General features: G+C 35.4%; 2 protein-coding genes and 1 pseudogene across 8 annotated transcripts; 1 reads left to right on the top strand and 2 right to left on the bottom strand.

Moving 5' to 3' along the window:
- The first annotated feature begins 1,803 nt into the window (after positions 1–1,803).
- On the top strand, positions 1,804–5,715 carry LOC143590635 (translocase of chloroplast 120, chloroplastic-like; annotated as a pseudogene).
- Positions 5,716–7,375: 1,660 nt separating this feature from the next.
- On the bottom strand, positions 7,376–9,278 carry LOC143590634 (uncharacterized). Of its 6 annotated transcripts, none has more exons than XM_077071059.1 (3): positions 8,085–9,278; positions 7,965–8,018; positions 7,376–7,748 (listed from the first exon to the last, which is right to left on the bottom strand). In XM_077071059.1, the coding sequence occupies exons 1-3, from the start codon at positions 8,995–8,997 to the stop codon at positions 7,450–7,452; spliced, it is 1,266 nt and encodes a 421-aa protein (XP_076927174.1). In that variant the 5' UTR covers positions 8,998–9,278; the 3' UTR covers positions 7,376–7,449. The 6 variants fall into 6 exon arrangements, with proteins under 6 accessions (XP_076927174.1, XP_076927173.1, XP_076927170.1 ...); XM_077071058.1 differs by having other exon boundaries at positions 7,376–8,018; positions 8,085–8,226; positions 8,281–9,272; XM_077071055.1 differs by having other exon boundaries at positions 7,376–8,018; positions 8,085–9,271.
- A 3,322-nt stretch (positions 9,279–12,600) lies between these two features.
- Positions 12,601–18,163, bottom strand: LOC143590638 (translocon-associated protein subunit alpha-like). 2 transcript variants are annotated; one of them, XM_077071062.1, is made up of 8 exons: positions 18,091–18,163; positions 14,336–14,506; positions 14,218–14,268; positions 13,547–13,635; positions 13,392–13,469; positions 13,109–13,312; positions 12,953–13,024; positions 12,601–12,861 (listed from the first exon to the last, which is right to left on the bottom strand). In XM_077071062.1, the coding sequence occupies exons 1-8, from the start codon at positions 18,161–18,163 to the stop codon at positions 12,811–12,813; spliced, it is 789 nt and encodes a 262-aa protein (XP_076927177.1). In that variant the 3' UTR covers positions 12,601–12,810. The 2 variants fall into 2 exon arrangements, with proteins under 2 accessions (XP_076927177.1, XP_076927178.1); XM_077071063.1 differs by lacking the exon at positions 18,091–18,163 and adding an exon at positions 15,471–15,559.
- Positions 18,164–19,504: the final 1,341 nt, after the last annotated feature.

The following is a 19,504-nucleotide window of genomic DNA, read 5'->3' as shown; positions in this document are numbered from 1 at the left end:
TTAAAAAGGCTCATTTATTATGTTTTTCACGGGTTAAAAATGAACAATATGCATTAATTATGCATTAATCATAATTGATTTGTTAAAAATTAATAGGAGTGAAATGGAGATAAATGGATTAAACCATTTTCTTTGAGGACAAATGAGTAACTTACACTCTTAAACAAATAAGCTTATTTAAATAAGCTAAAAAACCATCTTCAAATTAGCTTATATAAGCTTATAAGCATAAACTTAAAAAACTATAAATCAAACACCAAACTAAGCTTATTTTGTTAAAAAAAAAAAGCTAAAAAGGCCACAAGCATTATTATATAAGCTAGGCCAAACACTCTCTTAAAAGGCTAAACTAAACACCAAGTTAAACTTATTTTGTAAAAAAAAAAAAAAAACTAAAAAAAGCTATAATCTTTGTTAAAAAAGTTAGACCAAACACCCCTTTATGCTTATTAGCTTATATAGGCTAATTTGAAAAAAATTATTTGAATATGGTTTTTTAACTTATTTGAAGAAGCTTATTTATATAAGGATATAAACATAAACCACAAAATAAAAGCTAGGCCAAACACCCCCTTAATGTAATTATAGAGATATGAATGAAAGATAGGTTAATAAAATTTGATTGATTGTTTTGGGCACCCACCCATGATTTGGTGAAGCTAACGTTAAAGGGCTACTGCCCTTGATGCTCACTTTAACTCATTGGACACGATGTTGAGCATTTAAAGGGCTGATGTAGCCCTCCCTTGGCTCCCCTAGCGAACCACAACTAGTCTAATAATAGTGCACTATCGATAACGTAATGCTATAATAAAAAATAATAGTGATGGTAGTTGAAGAGAAAAGAAAAAAAAATGACATAAAAAGGATAACGAAACATAGACCCTAAAATCAAAAGCTAAAAATCCCAACCGACACGACGAAACACCTGGGAGATAATTGCCGACAAAGACAGAACAATCTATATGCCCTAAAAAATTCCGTAGCATTGTCAAACTTTGTGTGCCTACATATCCACTTTAAAATCATTATTTATTTTATCTTCAACTTTCACGCATATACCTTTCGAGTGACTATCAATTAGTTCTCTATAATATAACTTTTTGAACAACAACCCTATGTAAACTTCCCTTGTAATCATGTTTTAGAAAAACTATTATCACACAAAACTTCTGAGACTACTTTTCACTTGTACCAGTGTGCTAGTGTGCTTAAACACATTGACTTATCTTCAATTCACAACACAAGAGTGATTAACTTAACTTTAATTATGTATCATCATACTTATATTTATATATATTTTTCATAAAACTAATATTTAAATAAATAAAACATATGCTAAAATGGAATGAGATCCTATTAGCTTTGGTAATTATACTAATATACTAATTAATTATACTAAAAATAAATAAATAAAATAAAAGTTTAGATAATATCCTCACCAAGGATGAATCTACTCAACCATTATCCACCGTACGATCTCCAAACACTACTACTGGTTAGGTGCATATAGCTTCAAGAGCGACGCAATTCAATTCTCTGATTTTATTTATTTACTCTCCTCAACGTCAATCGCACCTTCAGGTATTGCTTCTGCATCTTTGATTTTCATTTATTTGATTCGCTAAACCCTAGGTTAACTTTAAACTATTGATGTCCGCTTATTGAATATAGATCTCTTTGTAGCTTGAATTGAATACTGCTTCAGTTGTTTGTTTGTATTGTTGTTGATGCTTAATTGAGTGTTATATGTGTGCGGTTGGCTATTATTATTGTTTTTATCTAATTTAGGGTTTATTTAGGGATCCAGGTTTTGAATTAGGCTGTGATGGAAAATTGTGTGAGTAAGGTGGAAGAAGTGGAGTTGAAAGTAGAGGAAGTTTATAGGGTGGATGTTAAAGGAAGTGGTGAAGATTTTGAGGAGACTGTTGATGATAGAAAGGATCAAAGTGATGAGAATGGTGTTTCGTTACGGTTAGATGGGGTGGTAGAGGTGGCGGAGAAGTTAGAAGATGCAGCCGAGGTTCAAACGGTTGTGGAAAAGGCTGATATTGATTCTGTTGAGGAGGTTATATCTATGAAGGTAACTTTATTCTTGTTGTTTGTATATTTATGTTAAACAAGTCTCTTTAGTTTAATAATTGGTGATGCTTGTAGGTGATTGACGGACAGAGTACGTCTGATAATACAACTGGGGATCAACCGGTTGTAGTAAATAATAACGAGCCTGTGGACTGTGATGAACCTAAAGAAACTGAGGAAAACCTGGTCAATATCACAGATGTTAATGAGGAGATAAATGCATCTGACAGTACTACAAGCAATCAGTCGGGTGGATTGAAGCTGATGAGGCCGTGAATGATGATAAAAGTGAGGAAAAAGAGACCGACTTGTTGCAAGTAGTCGATGAAGATAATAGGTTCTGATAATACTGCAAAAGATCAACCTGTTGTAGTAGATAATAATGAGCTTGTGGCCTGTGATGAACCTGAGGAAAAACTTCTCAATACCACAGATGTTAATGAGATAAACTGCATCTGACAGTACTGCAAGCAATCAGCCAAGTAGATTTGAAGCTGATGAGGCCGTGAATGATGATAATAGTGAAGAAAAAGTGATCGACTTGTTGAAGGTAACCGATGGAGGAAGTAGTTCTGATAATACTGCAAAAGATCAAGCTAGTGAGTTGGAAATTGACGGTCAGCGGTTGGTGAAAAAGATGAACAGAATGTATTGGGAAATAATGGGATCATAGACAGTGAGGTAAGTGAGGTTCAAAAGGCATCTAATGCAGATTCATCAGAAGATGCTCATGAGGTTAATAAGAAGCTAGATGGTGAGTTGGAAACTGATGTGTTGACGGTTGGTGAAAAGGATGAGCAGAATGTATTTGGAGATAATGGGAGCATAGACAGTGAGGTAAATGAGCTTCAAAAGGCATCTAATGCAGATTCATCAGAAGATGCTCATGATGTTAACAAGAAGCCGGATACTGTAATTTTAGAAACATCTAAAAATGCAGTTTCAGACCGTGTTGATTTGGATGAACCAGTGTTTCATGAAGAAGGTGCCAATGGAGATTCCGCGAGTCTCAAAACACAGCCAGATGTGGATGAAAAAGATAATCTGGTTACTGAAAGTAAAGAAGCACCAACAGTTGGACAAATCCAAGATGCAAAAGAAATTGAAGAAGGAAGTACTTCAGTCACCAATGTGCCCGTTAACCATGTGGAAACAACAGTTATTCCTGAGGCTCAAACCAGTAAATCAATTAACCATGAAGTTAAACAAGATACACCAGTGAAGAAAGAACCAGAATTGAAACCTGTTATAGGCGTTTCTTTATCTACACAAAAATCCGCAACACCTGATGTGAAACCTACCCCCGCCCCCACCCCTACCTCCACCCCATCACCAGCCCCAACTCCCCCTGCTGGTCTTGGAACCGGTGCACCGCTACTGGAACCGGCACACCGTGTGGTTCAACCACAGCCAAATGGGAACACTGCTCTACAAAACCAAGTCATTGATGAACCAACAAATGGGGAACCGGATGAAAATGACGAGACACGTGAAAAACTTCAAATGATACGGGTCAAGTTTTTGAGACTAGCCCGTAGGCTCGGGCAGACCCCTCACAACGTGGTTGTGGCTCAGGTCTTGTATAGGTTAGGTTTGGCTGAACAATTAAGAGGCAGCAATGGGGGCCGTGTTGGTGCTTTTAGCTTTGAACGGGCCAGTGCCATGGCCGAACAGTTAGAAGCGGCCGGTCAAGAACCACTTGAATTCTCATGCACCATCATGGTTCTAGGGAAAACCGGGGTCGGGAAAAGCGCAACCATTAATTCTATATTTGACGAAGTTAAGTTTGGGACCAATGCGTTTCAAACAGGAACTACTAAAGTTCAGGATGTTGTTGGAACCGTGCAGGGTATTAAGGTCCGTGTTATTGACACACCGGGGCTTCTTTCTTCATGGGCCGATCAAAGAAAAAACGAGAAGATTCTTCAGTCGGTTAAACGGTTTATTCAAAAATCACCCCCAGATATTGTTTTGTATCTTGATCGGTTGGATATGCAAAGCCGGGATTTTGGTGATATGCCTCTTTTGAGAACAATAACTGATATATTTGGTCAATCTATATGGTTTAATGCTATTGTGGTCTTGACCCATGCTGCATCGGCCCCACCTGAAGGCCCGAATGGTGTAGCTACTAGCTATGACATGTTTGTGACCCAACGGTCCCATGTGGTCCAGCAAGCCATTCGGCAGGCTGCGGGTGATATGCGGCTCATGAACCCGGTTTCATTAGTGGAAAACCATTCCGCGTGTAGAACAAATCGGGCTGGTCAACGGGTTTTGCCTAACGGTCAAGTTTGGAAGCCACATTTGTTACTACTCTCTTTTGCTTCAAAGATTCTGGTTGAAGCTAATATGCTTTTGAAATTGCAAGACTCGCCACCTGGCAAGCCTTTTGCAGCAAGAGCTCGAGCACCACCATTACCGTATATTCTTTCGAATCTGTTACAATCGAGACCTCAGCTGAAGTTAACTCAGGAGCAGTTTGGTGACGATGATGATGGCTTGGACGAGTCATCTGATGATGAGTCATCAGAATATGATGGGTTACCACCATTTAAACGGTTGACCTCTTCCCAATTGTCAAAGCTTAGTAAGACTCAGAAGAAATCATATTATGACGAATTGGAATTAAGGGAAAAGCTCTTTATGAAGAAACAGTTGCAAGAAGAAAAGAAACGAAGAAAAATGATGAAGAAAATGGCAGAAGAAGCTAAGAATTTTCCAGCTGATTTAACCGACAACAATGTAGAAGAAGACAGTAACAGTGCTGCTTCGGCTCCGGTTGCTGCTCAAGATATGAATCTACCGGCTTCATTTGATGCAGATAACCCAACCCATCGGTATCGGGTTCTCGAATCAGCTAACCAATGGCTCGTTAGACCCGTACTCGACCCGCATGGTTGGGACCATGATGTCGGTTATGAAGGAATTAATGTGGAACACTTGCTTGCACTCAAAGAAAAGATACCTGTATCGTTTACGGGCCAGATTACCAAAGATAAAAAAGATGCTAATCTTCAAATGGAAGTATCAAGTGCATTAAAACATGGAAAGTCAAAGTCAACAACTTTAGCATTGGATATGCAGACTGTTGGAAAAGAAATGTCTTACACTTTAAGAAGTGAAACCCGGTTTATTAATTACCGAAAAAACAAAGCATCAGCTGGTCTTTCAGTTACTTATTTTGGTGACTCGTTAACCGGGGGCGTGAAATTTGAGGACAAGTTAATAGTTAATAAACGAGGGCAGTTAGTGGTGGCGGGAGGAGCGGTTATTGGTCGTGGTGACGCGGCGTATGGAGGCAATTTGGAGGCTACATTAAGAGATAAAGATTATCCCTTGGGTCGGTTTTTGTCAACAATCGGCCTTTCGGTTATGGACTGGCATGGTGACTTGGCACTTGGATGGAATGCACAGTCTCAGATTCCTATCGGTCGGTTTACTAATTTGATCGGTCGTGTTAATTTAAATAATAAGGGTTCGGGTCAAGTTAGTGTTCGTTTGAATAGCTCGGAACAACTTCAGATTGCATTAGCTGCCTTAGTTCCACTTGTCAGCAAGCTATTGGGGTATTATCAGGATCGTGATTCTGCATATTAATCACATTTTTTTGGACTCGAGAATGAAGAATGATTTGTGATCTATGGTGCTTGAGTGCAATCTTGTTGACCAACATGTGAGTAAAACTTTCATCACTTGCCTTATATTAGTCTTTCTTTTATTAACATGACAGTTTCTTGCAGATTGGGGCGATCATTGAAATAAAAGCCAAAAAGAAGGCACACATGTTTTGGAAAAGGTAGTTAAAAATGCACAAAAGACTGTAGCGCTAGTGCTAGATTACAAGCAAAGTCACCATGCTGCTAGTTTTTCTTTTTGATGTTTTCATCTTTATTTTCTACTTCGTATTTATATAGAGATGCTCTGGTTTAGTTATTGTATCATACATATTATGAGTATGGAGTGACACAGTTCTTGATTTGGTTCAGTGAGAACACGACTCCACAAGATTTGTTTGGCTTAATGGTTTATGGTGAATTTGGGTCTATTGTTCTGGTGGGTGTTCCTTTTTTATGTTTCATTTTGTTGCCAAAAAGAGGGTTTAGCAATTTTGTTTAAAGAGAAAGGGGACTTCGTGGGTTGCCGAGTTTGTCGAATGGCTTGGCTGGATGCTGCAGACCTGACTGGTTTGCGCCACTGTACAAAGGTTCTACGTTTAATGACTGGAAGGCCATTTCCATTTTGTTCTACGCTTCTTTTTGAATGGCAAAAGTTTTATTTAAATAAACCGGGCTAACAAGAAAGTAGACAAGACGATACAAAATTGTTTCCATTTTGTTCTACGTTTATTTTTGAATGGCAAAAGTTTTATTTAAATAAACCTGGCTAACAAGAATCAAATAAGACGTCACAAAATTACAAAGCGACTACCAAATTTGTTGTGATATTGTTATTGTTATTAATTTTAATTCATGTATTACGAGCCTTTATTTACTTTTCATGCTTATTCTTTTCGGTTAGTAAATAAGTTTGTTTCTCGCTTTTCCAGTTCTTTTTTCTTCACATAAAATAAGTTTGTTTTCCGTTCTTTTTTAATTTCTAAATCTTTATTACTAATTATTAATATATAATTTAATATATATTCTTTATTCAACTTGTTACTTGTGTAATAAACAAGTTTATAGCCTAGTAATATATATACATGCACGTATGATTATAATTAATAAACATATATATTTTAGTTTTATAAATAAAAATACAAGTCATTTACAATTACCTTTTTCCACTTAAATAAAACAAATTTGGTTCTCTCTTTATATTAAAATTTCCAAATTCTTAACTCAATCCAAATAAGTAATAGTAGTGAATTATAAGAGTTAGATAAAGAAAAGTAATAAACTCCTTAGTCTTTTTCTCTCTATATCAAAATTTCCAAATTCTTAAATCAATCCAAATAGAAATCAAGAAAAAAATAACAGTAGTAAACTATAAGAACAATAAAAAAAAGTAAGATTTTGTTATACTTGGTGACTTCGATCTGTATTGATACTAAAGATGAAGAATTGCACCTTTATAAGCCGCATTTAGCTAAAATATTAATAAGACACAATAACTAAGTTAAGTATACTTGTAGATCACATAAACTTGACAATAACTTATTTCACCTAAAACGGCATTATTGAAACAAATCGATACAATACAGAAATCAAACTCAGAAATTAACACACAAACTCCTTCCAATAGAATGGCATCATGCATAAGGGAAACCCTTTGTATCAAGTATTATGTCATCATGCATGCATGCTTTCTTGAAGTTGTTTTGAATCATGAAGTCTGTGTGTTTCTTGATAGCATGCAAATTAGTTCTTATTGATGAGGAGGTAGGGGAGGGTAATCTTTTGGAGGAAGTTTTGGAAGAGAATTAGGAGGGCAGGGTTTCTTATAAATTGGTGGAAGAGGCTTGTAAATGGGAACATGCGGTGGCAAGCTAATTGGAGAAGGTGGATTTACTACCGGTGGCAATGGTGGCTTTGGTGTTGGTTTGTAGATTGGAACCGGGGGAGGCTTGAAAACTGGTGGCTTTGGCTTGTAAATTGGAATCAGTGGAGGCTTAAAAACTGGTGGCTTTGGCTTGTAAATTGGAACCGGTGGAGGCTTGAAAACTGGTGGATTTGGCTTGTATGTTGGAACAGGAGTTGGCTTGGAAACAGGTGGCTTCGGTTTTGGCTTTGGTTTGTATTCTGGGACTGGAGTTGGCTTAGAAACTGGTGGTTTCGTGGGCTCACAGTTTGGTGGCTTGATGACTGGTGGCTTTGGCTTGACAATTGGTGGTTCTGGTTTGTAAACAGGTGGATTTGGCTTTGGCTCTGGCTTGTAAACAGGTGGCTTTGGCTTTGGTTCTGGCTTGTAAACAGGTGGCTTTGGCTTGTAAACAGGTGGCTTTGGCTTTGGCTTGTAAACAGGTGGATTTGGCTTTGGTTTTGGCTCTGGCTTGTAAATAGGTGGATTTGGCTTTGGCTCTGGCTTGTGAACAGGTGGAGTTGGCTTTGGCTCTGGTTTGTAAACAGGTGGATTTGGCTTTGGCTCCGGCTTGTAAACAGGTGGCTTTGGCTTTGGTTCTGGCTTGTAAACAGGTGGCTTTGGCTTTGGCTTGTAAACAGGTGGATTTGGCTTTGGTTTTGGCTCTGGCTTGTAAACGGGTGGATTTGGCTTTGGCTCTGGCTTATAAACAGGTGGATTTGGCTTTGGCTTTGGCTCTGGCTTGTAAACAGGTGGATTTGGCTTTGGTTCCGGTTTGACAACCGGTGGCTTTGGTTTGGGCTTGTAATTAGGTGGCTCTGGTTTTGGCTCTGGCTTGACAACTGGTGGCTGGGGTTTAGGCTCTGGCGTCTGGACTGGAGTTGGAGGAGGCTCAACAACAGGTGGGGTTGATGGTACCGGTGGGTTGGGTGTTGGGTTGTACACTGGAGCAGGAGGAGGTTCAACAACCGGTGGATCGTATACAGGCGGTGGAAAAAATTTCTTGAATGGTATTTTCGGTGGGAACGGAAAAGAAGGATACACCTTTGGTGGAAGTGGAAAATGGTGGCCAAAAAAATTGTCTTTTTTGGGCCAATGTGGCAGTTTCGGCAGGGGAGGGTACTTAAAAAATGGCCACAAGAATGCAGAAGTGCAAACAGCTGATGAAAACTTTAGTTTTCCTGTTGGCCCAAATGTGTGCTTTTGGTCTGACTTTGACAAAAACATAATCTTTAAAATACCATCATGATCAACTGCACAAGGTTCATTTGCTGCATTGTGAAGTTGTATGTAACATTCTTCTGCCAGTTTTCCATCTTTCAACATCTCTTGTGGTAAAGAAATTTTAAAATTTCCTTCTCCATTAAGTTCCCCAACACCTCTTGTTTTCAACATCCTGTTTGCGAGTTTGCACTCGACTGTTACTTTAAGCCCTGAACAAAATACGTAACATTCTCCGCGTTAATTGTGTACAAATAAGGAAAATGAAGAAAATATGCATTTCAACTGACGATGTTAACAAAATTAACTTCGCTTTTTGATATTACAAAATAACCGTTTTACTTTTTTTATTTTCAATTTCCAATAATTTCCACCAATCACAGGAGGACACACGTCACCAGTCACTCACTGACGGATTAGACCATCGATTAAAATCTCTTGAGTTGGAGTGAAATCTCCCACGACATGATTTAACTTAGAAAAAAATCAATTTTTTTTAGTTTGTGATAATTTGTGACGTCTTTGGTGCAGTAGATCTAATATGATGCACCATACATGGACCTGACGCTCTAGGATAACTTTGTTGTGCCAAAATGATCGAATTTATTGTGCCTCGCTAGATTGAACTTGCCACGCTCTGGTTAATTGGTAATTTTAAAAGTCAAAGCTATTTCGTTATTTTTCCAAGTTAAAATTAAATAAATATTTTGTGATTTTATCATGTAAATATCATATATCATACAATGTTAATTACCTATAAAGCATGGCTGCTCTTAATATTATTCTCCTTACAATCTCCACATTCTCCAATCCCAACTACCTCAACAACTTTGTCATCACCATGACACAAACTGCTACAAAATAACAAAATCAGCAAGATTCCCAAAAGGGTTTCATGCAGACAGACCGAATAAACTTGCATCGAGGCTGATATATATTTATAAGCAAGTTTCTAAATAATACTCATTTTTGGCACCTTAATCAGTTTACTACTACGTTGTTTATATACTATAACATGGGAGCTTATGACACTTTGCCTATAGAAGCTGCTCGCCGACTATGAACAAGATCACATGAAGGTAAGGACCCGCATTTAAATGAGAGTTAAATATGTAGAAAAAAAAAAAAAAAAAACAATAGGTAGCTAGGTTCAATTATCTTTCATTGATTGTGCTCTCAGCTGCATTGTATACTTGGCTAGCATGTAAATAAGTAAATCTGACATCTATATGGCCTACTCACTAAATGGTGTTCTATTCATGATTAATACCTTCATTTCTTGGTGCTTCCTAAAAGATGATGGAGATGGTTACAGACTTACAAGTTGATGTTATTTCAAGAACTTAATTTGATAAACTTTTTTGAAATCTTTTCAGCTTATGCGCGGAAGTGAACAACCTTATTATCAAATGCACATAAGATTGATTCTTTAAACCAGCGTGCATGAATAAGGTGCGGAAATTTAACAAATCAAGATTTTAACAACCATTACTTTGCATGTTTTGTTTAAGTTATTCAACACTTATGACGTTGATTAGCAACCATATATAATAAAGGGATGATGACCAAAATGTCCATTTGACCTGCCAAATCCCAAAATGTCCACCCTAAAACTCTTCGACCCGCTCATTTTTAATCATTACTCGACAGGATTTTTAACCAACCAGATTCTGCCACGCATCATAAAACCGTCAGGTCACTTTTTAAATCATCGGAGGCGACAGGTTTCTAATTAGTGGCTTCTGACAAGATTTGTTTTGGTGTCCGACCAGATTATTTTGACTTCTGACGAGATTTGTTTTGGTGTCCAATGTGAATATTTTGGCTTCAAAGTTCCAACGAAATTTTTTTGGACAAGCGGTTGAGTTTGGTTAGTTAAAAATCCCGTCGAGTAATAATTAAAAAGTGATCGGTTCGATGAGTTTTAGGGTGGACATTTTGAGATTTGGTTGGTCAAATAATCATTTTGTCGACATTCACCAGTCAAATGGGCATTTTGGTCATTTTCTCTATAATGAACTCTATATAGTATCCAGCAGGTCTTTACAGCTTCGGTTTGATTATCATCAGGATCATTCTTTTTATAATCTTGTTACAGCCTCAAGAGCCATGCTTCAGTAATGGTGAATAACTGAATATGCTGTCAATCATGAGCATGGCAACCTTTAAAAAATTACTTTTGGGGCCAGCTAGACATTGTTGATCAAACAGTTGGAAGATAATAGATTAAAATGGTGCATTAAAGTGATACAGATATCTCATTCACTCAATGTAGCCCATGTTTAGAAACAGTAACCTGTTTTATACTGTACCGGGTCAGGCTCAGAAACAACACAACCGGTAATACCAACCAGTTTGAACCGGTTTTTTAAATACAACTTTAATTTAAAAAGTAAATCAAAAAATACATAATTCTATAATTAAAATCAATCTCCAATAAAGTTGTTTTTAAAATAAAAGTCTACAATAGGTTTATAGCATTTGACTGTTGAATGCTTCAAGTTCACGATTGCTCAAAAGATGAAATTCACTATCATCGTCATCCTCGTCAATAACAACATATTTAATAACAAGTTTTAGTTACCAATAATCATAATGTATTAAAATTGAGTGATTTAAATTGGAAAGCCATTAGGGTATAAACCGGTTCAATGGTATGCAACAGTAATATTGGATTTTCCGGCGGTTCAAAAAATATACCGGCACCCTAATTAGACCTGGCTCTATCGTACTGGTAATGTCAACGATAGCCAGTACAACGGGTAATGCCGGCTGGTTTTTTAAACATGGAAATGAACTATATAATTTCAAGAACATAATTTGACAAACTTATTCAAGTGTATGGCGTTTTCTCATCATAAAATATAAGGTTTAACTGTATTGAAATATTTCAAACTTAACATTTAATGTAATGGTCTATAGCAAATTAAAGTCATTGTTTTCTAATTTAAGGGACCCGCAAAAAATATAGTATCATTTTATGTATCAATGGTTAACTGGCAATGAAGGAGTGCCACTAATAACTAGCAAATGCCCAACTTTAATGAAGTGAAGAGACTAGTTTTTCTTCAATTAAAATTCTAGATATTGACCCCAAAAAAATCACATAGCACTTAACTGTTACTACATAATACTTAGGTTTTCAAAAACTCATTTTTTTAAAAAAAGACTTTTAGAAATAACGAAAGTACGGGTTAAGATAAAAGAGTTTACGAGGTATAAACTTGTGAATAGGCGATAAGCAGATAGACGGTTTTATTATTAAAGATGCATATTTATCAAGAGACGGGATTTAGGATGAAGATGAAGGAGCCCCTCACATCCCTTCTGTGTTTACGTGTTTTTGGCTGGAATGCATACGAAGTTAAGCTTTTTGGTTGTCATATACATGCCTTTTGAGTTCAAAGAATGTGTTTTCAATGTATGCATGATTTGTAATTTTGTATTAAGTGAAAGAATTTTGATGATGGATGTTTATAGCCAAAGAGTGAGTTAAGTCCCCTAAATATTGTATTCACTAATGAGACATGGAAACCATATATTCATCGCCCTTAAGAAGGCTAGTGGCACAACTTGTTGTCCGTTTGTCTTTTGAATCGATGTAAACATTACTTTTAATGAAATATTAAGAGGAACTATTCAACTATATTTAACCTTGCAGCTAACACTGCATTTTCACTTGATTACTTTACAAAAAAAGGTTACTTTTGCATATGTATATGTACACATGCATATAAAAGTATGATCATGGTTAAAACACTTAAAACATGTACAACATTCTTCATCAACAAAAGACATCCACCAGCACGAATAAACATAACCAACATGAAAAGTTGTCGAAAATTTGCCAAAACTAAAACTGCAAGTATATAAAACACTCTGAAAATAAAACAATCGCCTGTGATTGCTAGTTAAACCTCAAAAGAAAACAAAAATCTCGCTCGTTCTACAACCGACTACGTTTGCCCAACATCAAAACCTATTCATCTACTTCTTCTTTTTCAGTTTGTTTGGCTGCGATTGAGTATACGCAGTTCCCTGAGTTCACAAGAAGTTGTTCATTATTTGTTAAAAGAAATTTACAGAAAATCACTTTTTTTTTTATCATTAAAATAAATGAGATACAAACCTGCAGCCATTCATCCATTGATGCATCAACCGTTTTAGTTCCAACTTCCACCTTCGTTAACTTCTTAGTTTTCTGAGTAGAATAAATTATAAACCATAAAATCAGGACAGTAACAGTTAAGTAATTGTAATAAAACAAGTTGTTATTTTTAGTTACCTTAGAAAGAAACTGTAGCTGAGAGCGGACCCACAAGCCAGTGAGCACGATAAGAGCAAGTCCAAGTGACACCAAGAACACGGTCTCAACACTGACAAGACCACCGGCTTCAGTTACTTCAATGGTGCCATTATAAAATACATTCTGGTAAGGTAGTTGGTCAATCTCATAGACTATTGTCCCAACAAGATCAAATGTTCCAGGCTGCAACAGAAAACAAATACATGTCTTGGTAGTTGCAATGTTGCATAATAACAGGTTTACAGCAATAACGAGTTTTTACCTGTAAGAATTTGCTGACAGCAAATATATATGGAAATGTAGCTTGAACGGAAGCAGGAACTGATGCATCGTTGAAAGTCTGACAACATAAATGGACACAAATTATATCACATTTTTTTTAAAAAAAAGATGATTTATCATTAAAGAATATATTACCACTGTAGAGAGATTTTGGACTGGCATCCGGTGATCAAAAGGAAGATGAACACTAGCATGAACAGCAATAACCTTAACACTTTGTTCACCTGTTTATCAACCAATATTAGCATATTATGCAACAGTTCATAATTTTCATCAGGTGCAAGCATACAACAAACTCGGGCTGCATACGAGCCAAGGCCCTGGCGAGCTACTCAAAATCGAATCGATAAAAAGCTTGGAAACCAGCCGAGCCCGAGCCTCAAATAAAGTTGGTTTAATTATCGAGCCAGAGCTCAAGCCTTGTATGCCTTAGTGGGCCTAGTGGATTTTTAAGTTTTAACTCTTTGGACTTCTATGCATTAATTTCACACTGCACAGTCAAGCACTCAAGCTCGAGCTGAGCTTTGGCTTGCTTAATGTACTTCACACAAGCTCGATCCAAGGTTAGGCTCATTAATGTTTTCTTCAAAATATATATAAATAATTAAAAATGTACATAAACTAATTAATAAACAATAAACAAGCTGAGCCCGAGCCGAGCCCGAGCTTGAAACAACGACTCACGAGCCGAGCTTTAAAAAAGAGCTCGAAATGAGCTGTGTTCAAGCTCTCGTAAATCAAAACGAGTTGAGCTCGGGTTAGGCTCGTTTACACCCTTGAACAAACATAAGGTAATAACAGCTAACCATCATTTTTCAATCCAATCAAAAGTTCAGTTTCTTGCCCTGCTACTACCACTGCAGAAACAAAAAGTGTCTGTTAGGTAATTTGATGGTTAAAACAAACAAGGAACATTTAACTTACATTTTGCGGAGTTTTTAGGGAAAACACATACTGTTTCCACATCAGGAGCTGGATTAAAATTCCTGGCACCAACATCCTGGATATCATCACTAACATGACTGCCTCGTTCAACAGTTTCAGCCACAGGTTCAGCATCAGCTTCTGAGTCTAGATCAGACTGAGACCTAGCAACTATAGAGCAAATTCAGTAACTACCACAACTATGGATGTGCATTAAAGCAAAAGGGCTGATCCGAACAGAAAAGGCCAAAAAAAAAAACGATAAAAAACCGATGGTTTGGTTTTATGTTTTTTAAAAAACCGAACTAACAGTCCGGTTTTGATTTGGCAAGAAATAAAAACCGGAACAGAAGCGGAATTATAGATTGTTATTTTTTTAATTTATGACCATAAGAATTTAATAAATATGTTCCTCAAACATTTTAGCTCTAATATATAATAATCAATTAGTTATTAATTAACAAAATGATTTAGGCTCAAGTTCATTACTTTGGCCAAAATAAACTTTTGCCCTAAATTTTAAAGCTCAAATTGCAAAAAAAAAAACAACCCAAATTGTAAACCGAAAAAACCCCAACCATAAACCAAACAAACCAAAACCGAACAGTTTCAAAAACCAAAAAAGAAACGAAACCGAACCCAAACCATAAACCGAGAAAACCAAAACCGAAGGGTTTCCAAAAATTCAAAAACCAAAGAAACTGAGAAAACCAAAACCGAATGGTTTCCAAAAATTCAAAAAGCCCCGTTTTAGTCCCCTGACCACAATGATGCAACAGATATCAACAAATTGAGTGCGATTAGTTCAACATATACTTCCAATCAATAGAATTTCAGAAATTAACACATGCATGTCAAACCTAAAATCAAAACAATTGTGTAAATTGTGTGCCAATTACTTTCCAAAATGAAGGAATTAAACTGCATGAACCAGTATTGTATAACATAATAATAATAATAATAATAATAATAATAATAATAATAATAATAATAATAATAATAATAATAATAATAAAAACAGATCTAAAAGCAGATGATTTAAAATATGCAAAAACAGTGAATCAGTAATGAATTTAGGGCAAAATTGGATCTTGATCGGAAGAATAATAATAAGATCTGAGAAGATACAGGGTACCTTCAAGGAAGAAAAAAGAAGAGATAAGAAGAAGAAAAGTGAGGATTGAAAGAGCCCTAATCTTCACCATGATTAAATGCTTGACAAAGATGAAGAATACAGGGTTTGCCCCAGGTGGAATTAGCAACATATTTATCTAATTAAATATTTAAATATGTAATAATATGATATTTACGGTAAAACCAAAATTCAACTTTTATTAATAATCATGCATCCGAGATAAGTATTTGGTACTTGGTATCGGTATCGAAAGTATCGAACCGATTAAATTCCGTACCGGTATCAAATATTTTCAAATTTCGGTATCAGGAAAATCGGTATCAGTGAATGTGTGAACAAAATACAAATTAACATATATCACATGTACAGATACATACATAACCCCAAACCAAAAACCCTTGTTCACAATACTCTCTAGTCTCCACCTTTGATTCCTCTCCCCACCACTGATTCCTCTTCCCCATCGTCGGATTCCTCTTCCCATCGTCGGAATTCTGAACTAATCAGCCTCGTACACCGCCGTCTGTCCTTCTCATTGTCAGAATTCTGAACCAATCCGTGCCCTAATTTTCACGTGTAAATTTCATTTAATCCTTTACATTTGATTTTTATTAACAAAATAACTTCTATTGTTATAATATGCAAACCCTAACAGCAGGTTACACATCAAAATATAGTTCATCAGTTTGTATGTTATTTACACTAGAAAATTTTGAGTTTTGTAGGTCCATTTACAAACGATTAGTAGGGATGGCATCTTTTTCTTTGAATGAACCCTTTCATTCTCAAGTAAGTTTATTTTTTGGTTTTTAAAGTTACCTTTGTATTTTAGTATAAAGCTTATTGTTTTATGTGATTTGTAGGATGTTGATGATGAAACATATGCTGATGATACCCTTCAAAATGACCATGTTGAACTTAGTGATGATTCAAAATCGAGTAATGCGGTGAAACCAAAATCAAGTCGTAAGAGAAAACAACCAACAAAGAAAAATGCTTCTCAAAAGAAACCTAAAAAAGGAGGCGAGAGATCTATGTATTGGAAACCTTATGATGTTGTTTATTTAGAAGAGGAGGATGGAGTGCGTCGGAAGTATGGAAAATGCAAGTGGTGTAAAGAGTATATTAGAGCCGATCCACACCGAAACGGTACGTCGGGTATTAAAAAATATACTCCAGCTTGTGTCAAAAATCCTAAGTTAGTCAATAACCAAACTAATTTAGAGTTTCAAAAGGAACCTAATGGGGGAATGTAGCATGACAATTTGGAAACATGACGATTCTAGAATCATGAAAGCTTTTCTAGATTTGTTTATTGTTGCCGAATTACCATTTAAGCTTGTGGAACATCCGGCTTTTATTGAATACACCAATGCTTTGAATGGAAAGTTTGTTTTGCCATCAAGACAAAAATTGTCTAGAGATATTGCAAAGTATTATATTGAGGAAAGGAACAATTTGTTAGCATATGTAAGTAAACCTACCTACACCACACACTTGACCACCGACACATGGACATCCTCATGTCAACGGGTTAACTACATGGTTTTGATGGCACACTTCATTAATGATGATTGGGTAATGCATAAATGAATTATTAATTTTAGGCCCATTCATAGTCATAAAGGGGAGGATATTGGTCAGACTGAGACCTAGCAACTATAGAGCAAATTCAGTAACTACTACAACTATGGATGTGCATGAAAGCGAAAAGGCCGATCCGAAACAGAAAAAGCCAAAAAAAAATGATAAAAAACCAAGGGTTTGGTTTTATGTTTTTTAAAAACCGGACTAACAGTCCGGTTTTGGTTAGGCAAGAAATAAAAACCGGAACAGAAGCGAACTTATAAACATTTTAGCTCAAATGTATAATAATCAATTAGTTATTAATTAACAAAATGATTTAGGCTCAAGTTCATTACTTTGGCCAAAATAAACTTTTGCCCTAAATTTTCAAGCTCAAATTGCAAAAAAAAAAAAAAATAACAACCCAAATTGTAAACCGAAAAACTCCCCCAACCATAAACCGAACAGACCAAAACCGACCAGCGTTCAAAAAATCAAAAACCAAAAAAGAAACGAAATTGAACCCAAACCATAAACCGAGAAAACCAAAACCGATGGGTTTTCAAAAATTCAAAAACCAAAGAAACCGAGAAAACCAAAACCGAACGGTTTCCAAAAAATCAAAAAGCCCAGTTTTAGCCCAAACTGAACCATGCACAACCTTGACCACAATGATGCAACAGATATCAAAAAATTGAGTGTGATTAGTTCAACATATATTTCCAATCAACAGAATTTCAGAATGCATGTCAAAACTAAAATCAAAACCATTGTATAAATTGTGTGCCAATTACTTTCCAAAATGAAGGAATTAAACTGCATGAACCAGTATTGTATAAATAATAATAATAATAATAATAATAATAATAATAATAATAATAATAATAATAATAATAAAAACAGATCTAAAAGCTAATAATAATAATAATAAAAACAGATCTAAAAGCTGATGATTTAAAATATGCAGAAACGGTGAATCAGTAATGAATTTAGGGCAAAATTGGATCTTGATCGGAATAATAACAATAATAAGATCTGAGAAGATGCAGGCTACCTTCAAGGAAGAAAGAAGAAGTGATAAGAAGAAGAAGGAAAGTGAGGATTGAAAAAGCCCTAATCTTCAACATGATTGAATGCTTGACAAAGAAGAAGAATACAGGGTTTGCCCTAGGTGGAATTTAAACATTCAACTTTTGTAGCAGCATATTTATCTAATTAAATATGTAATAATATGATAGTTACAAACCCAAAATTCAACTTTTGTTAATAATCATGGATCCGAATTATAACAAAATTTGAAAATAAGTCGGATTTTAGGTTTAAAAATTGACGAATGTCACTAGATTCACGACTTTTGAAAATTTTGTCCTAAAATAAAAATAAAAATAAATTTTAAAAAGAAAACAACTACTACATGGAGTTGTTAAACGTTTTAACAAACTTTTTACACACATACACACACATACATATGAAAAATAAATAAATAACACTGATATTTGAATGACCCAAAAAAGCGCCACAAATGGGATATATGACAAGGGCAATTATATATAGGATGTATCAGCGGCGTATCCATAATGCCCTTAACATACTGCATTTGTCCCGTTTTCCACAATCATTCCAAGTTTCGAGTTATAGCACACAACCGTACTTATTATGTTTTCCATGCGATGACTTTGATAATTACGTGTCGACCCATAATTGCCTTTATCGTCGGATGGTCCACATAATCTGTCACATTGTGTGAGTTTTAAGATATAAACAATAAATGAAGTTAATTCTAATATGAAAACTTGGAATCAAGAATAATGAACTATAAGGATCAAAATTGACAAAATATATAAACAAACTCTTGAGGTCAAGGATAACACGAAAATATTATGCCAAAATAAATAATGAAACCATTGAAGTTTAAACAAAATAAATGATGTTATTGAAGTTTAAAACAAAGTTAGCAAGCTTCTAGAGTAACTTAAAATAATAAAAATAATGAATGAAAACGTCAATATCATGAACATCGCAATAATTAGATGAAACATTGGAGTCGAGAATAATAGGGTAATTAGATGTAACATTGAGCTAACAAAATATAAATATGTAAGTCGATAAAGCGTTGGGTTCGAGAATAAAATAGATAGACGAAACTTTGATGTCAAAATATCAAAATAGATCAAAGTTCTTAGAGTTAATAATGACACGTTAAACAAATGAAATTTCAAGTAAAATATCAATATGAATAAAGGTCACGTTGAGATTAAGAATAACAAAGTAACTAATTGAAACTTCGAGATCAAAGTAAAACATTGGCCTCAAATTGATGAAACATCGAGATTAAGAATAACAAGATGATTCAATGAAACATTGAGCAGAAAGAGAACCAAACAAATAACCAAAACAATTTGTATAAAAATAATTTTAACTCAACATGTACACTTGACTTCTATTAGATAGTTATAAACATAGCCCCG

The sequence above is a fragment of the Bidens hawaiensis genome, unplaced genomic scaffold (genome assembly GCF_021521415.1).
Source record: "Bidens hawaiensis isolate Kalapana, Puna unplaced genomic scaffold, B.hawaiensis_p1.1 tig00038700_1, whole genome shotgun sequence".
Lineage (NCBI taxonomy): Eukaryota > Viridiplantae > Streptophyta > Magnoliopsida > Asterales > Asteraceae > Bidens > Bidens hawaiensis.
Note: the sequence above shows the minus strand (reverse complement) of the source record. Positions and strands in the feature narration are given on the sequence as shown.

Excerpts from the sequence above, each read along its gene's own strand:
- LOC143590634 (XM_077071054.1), bottom strand. The coding sequence starts at position 8,997 with ATGTTGAAAACAAGAGGTGTTGGGGAACTTAATGGAGAAGGAAATTTT.
- LOC143590638 (XM_077071062.1), bottom strand. The coding sequence starts at position 18,163 with ATGTTGAAGATTAGGGCTTTTTCAATCCTCACTTTCCTTCTTCTTCTT. Across the intron at positions 13,470-13,546 it reads TCCAAAATCTCTCTACAGTG|ACTTTCAACGATGCATCAGT; the intron begins GTAATATATTCT and ends TTATGTTGTCAG. Across the intron at positions 13,313-13,391 it reads CTGTCAGCAAATTCTTACAG|CCTGGAACATTTGATCTTGT; the intron begins GTAAAAACTCGT and ends TTTCTGTTGCAG.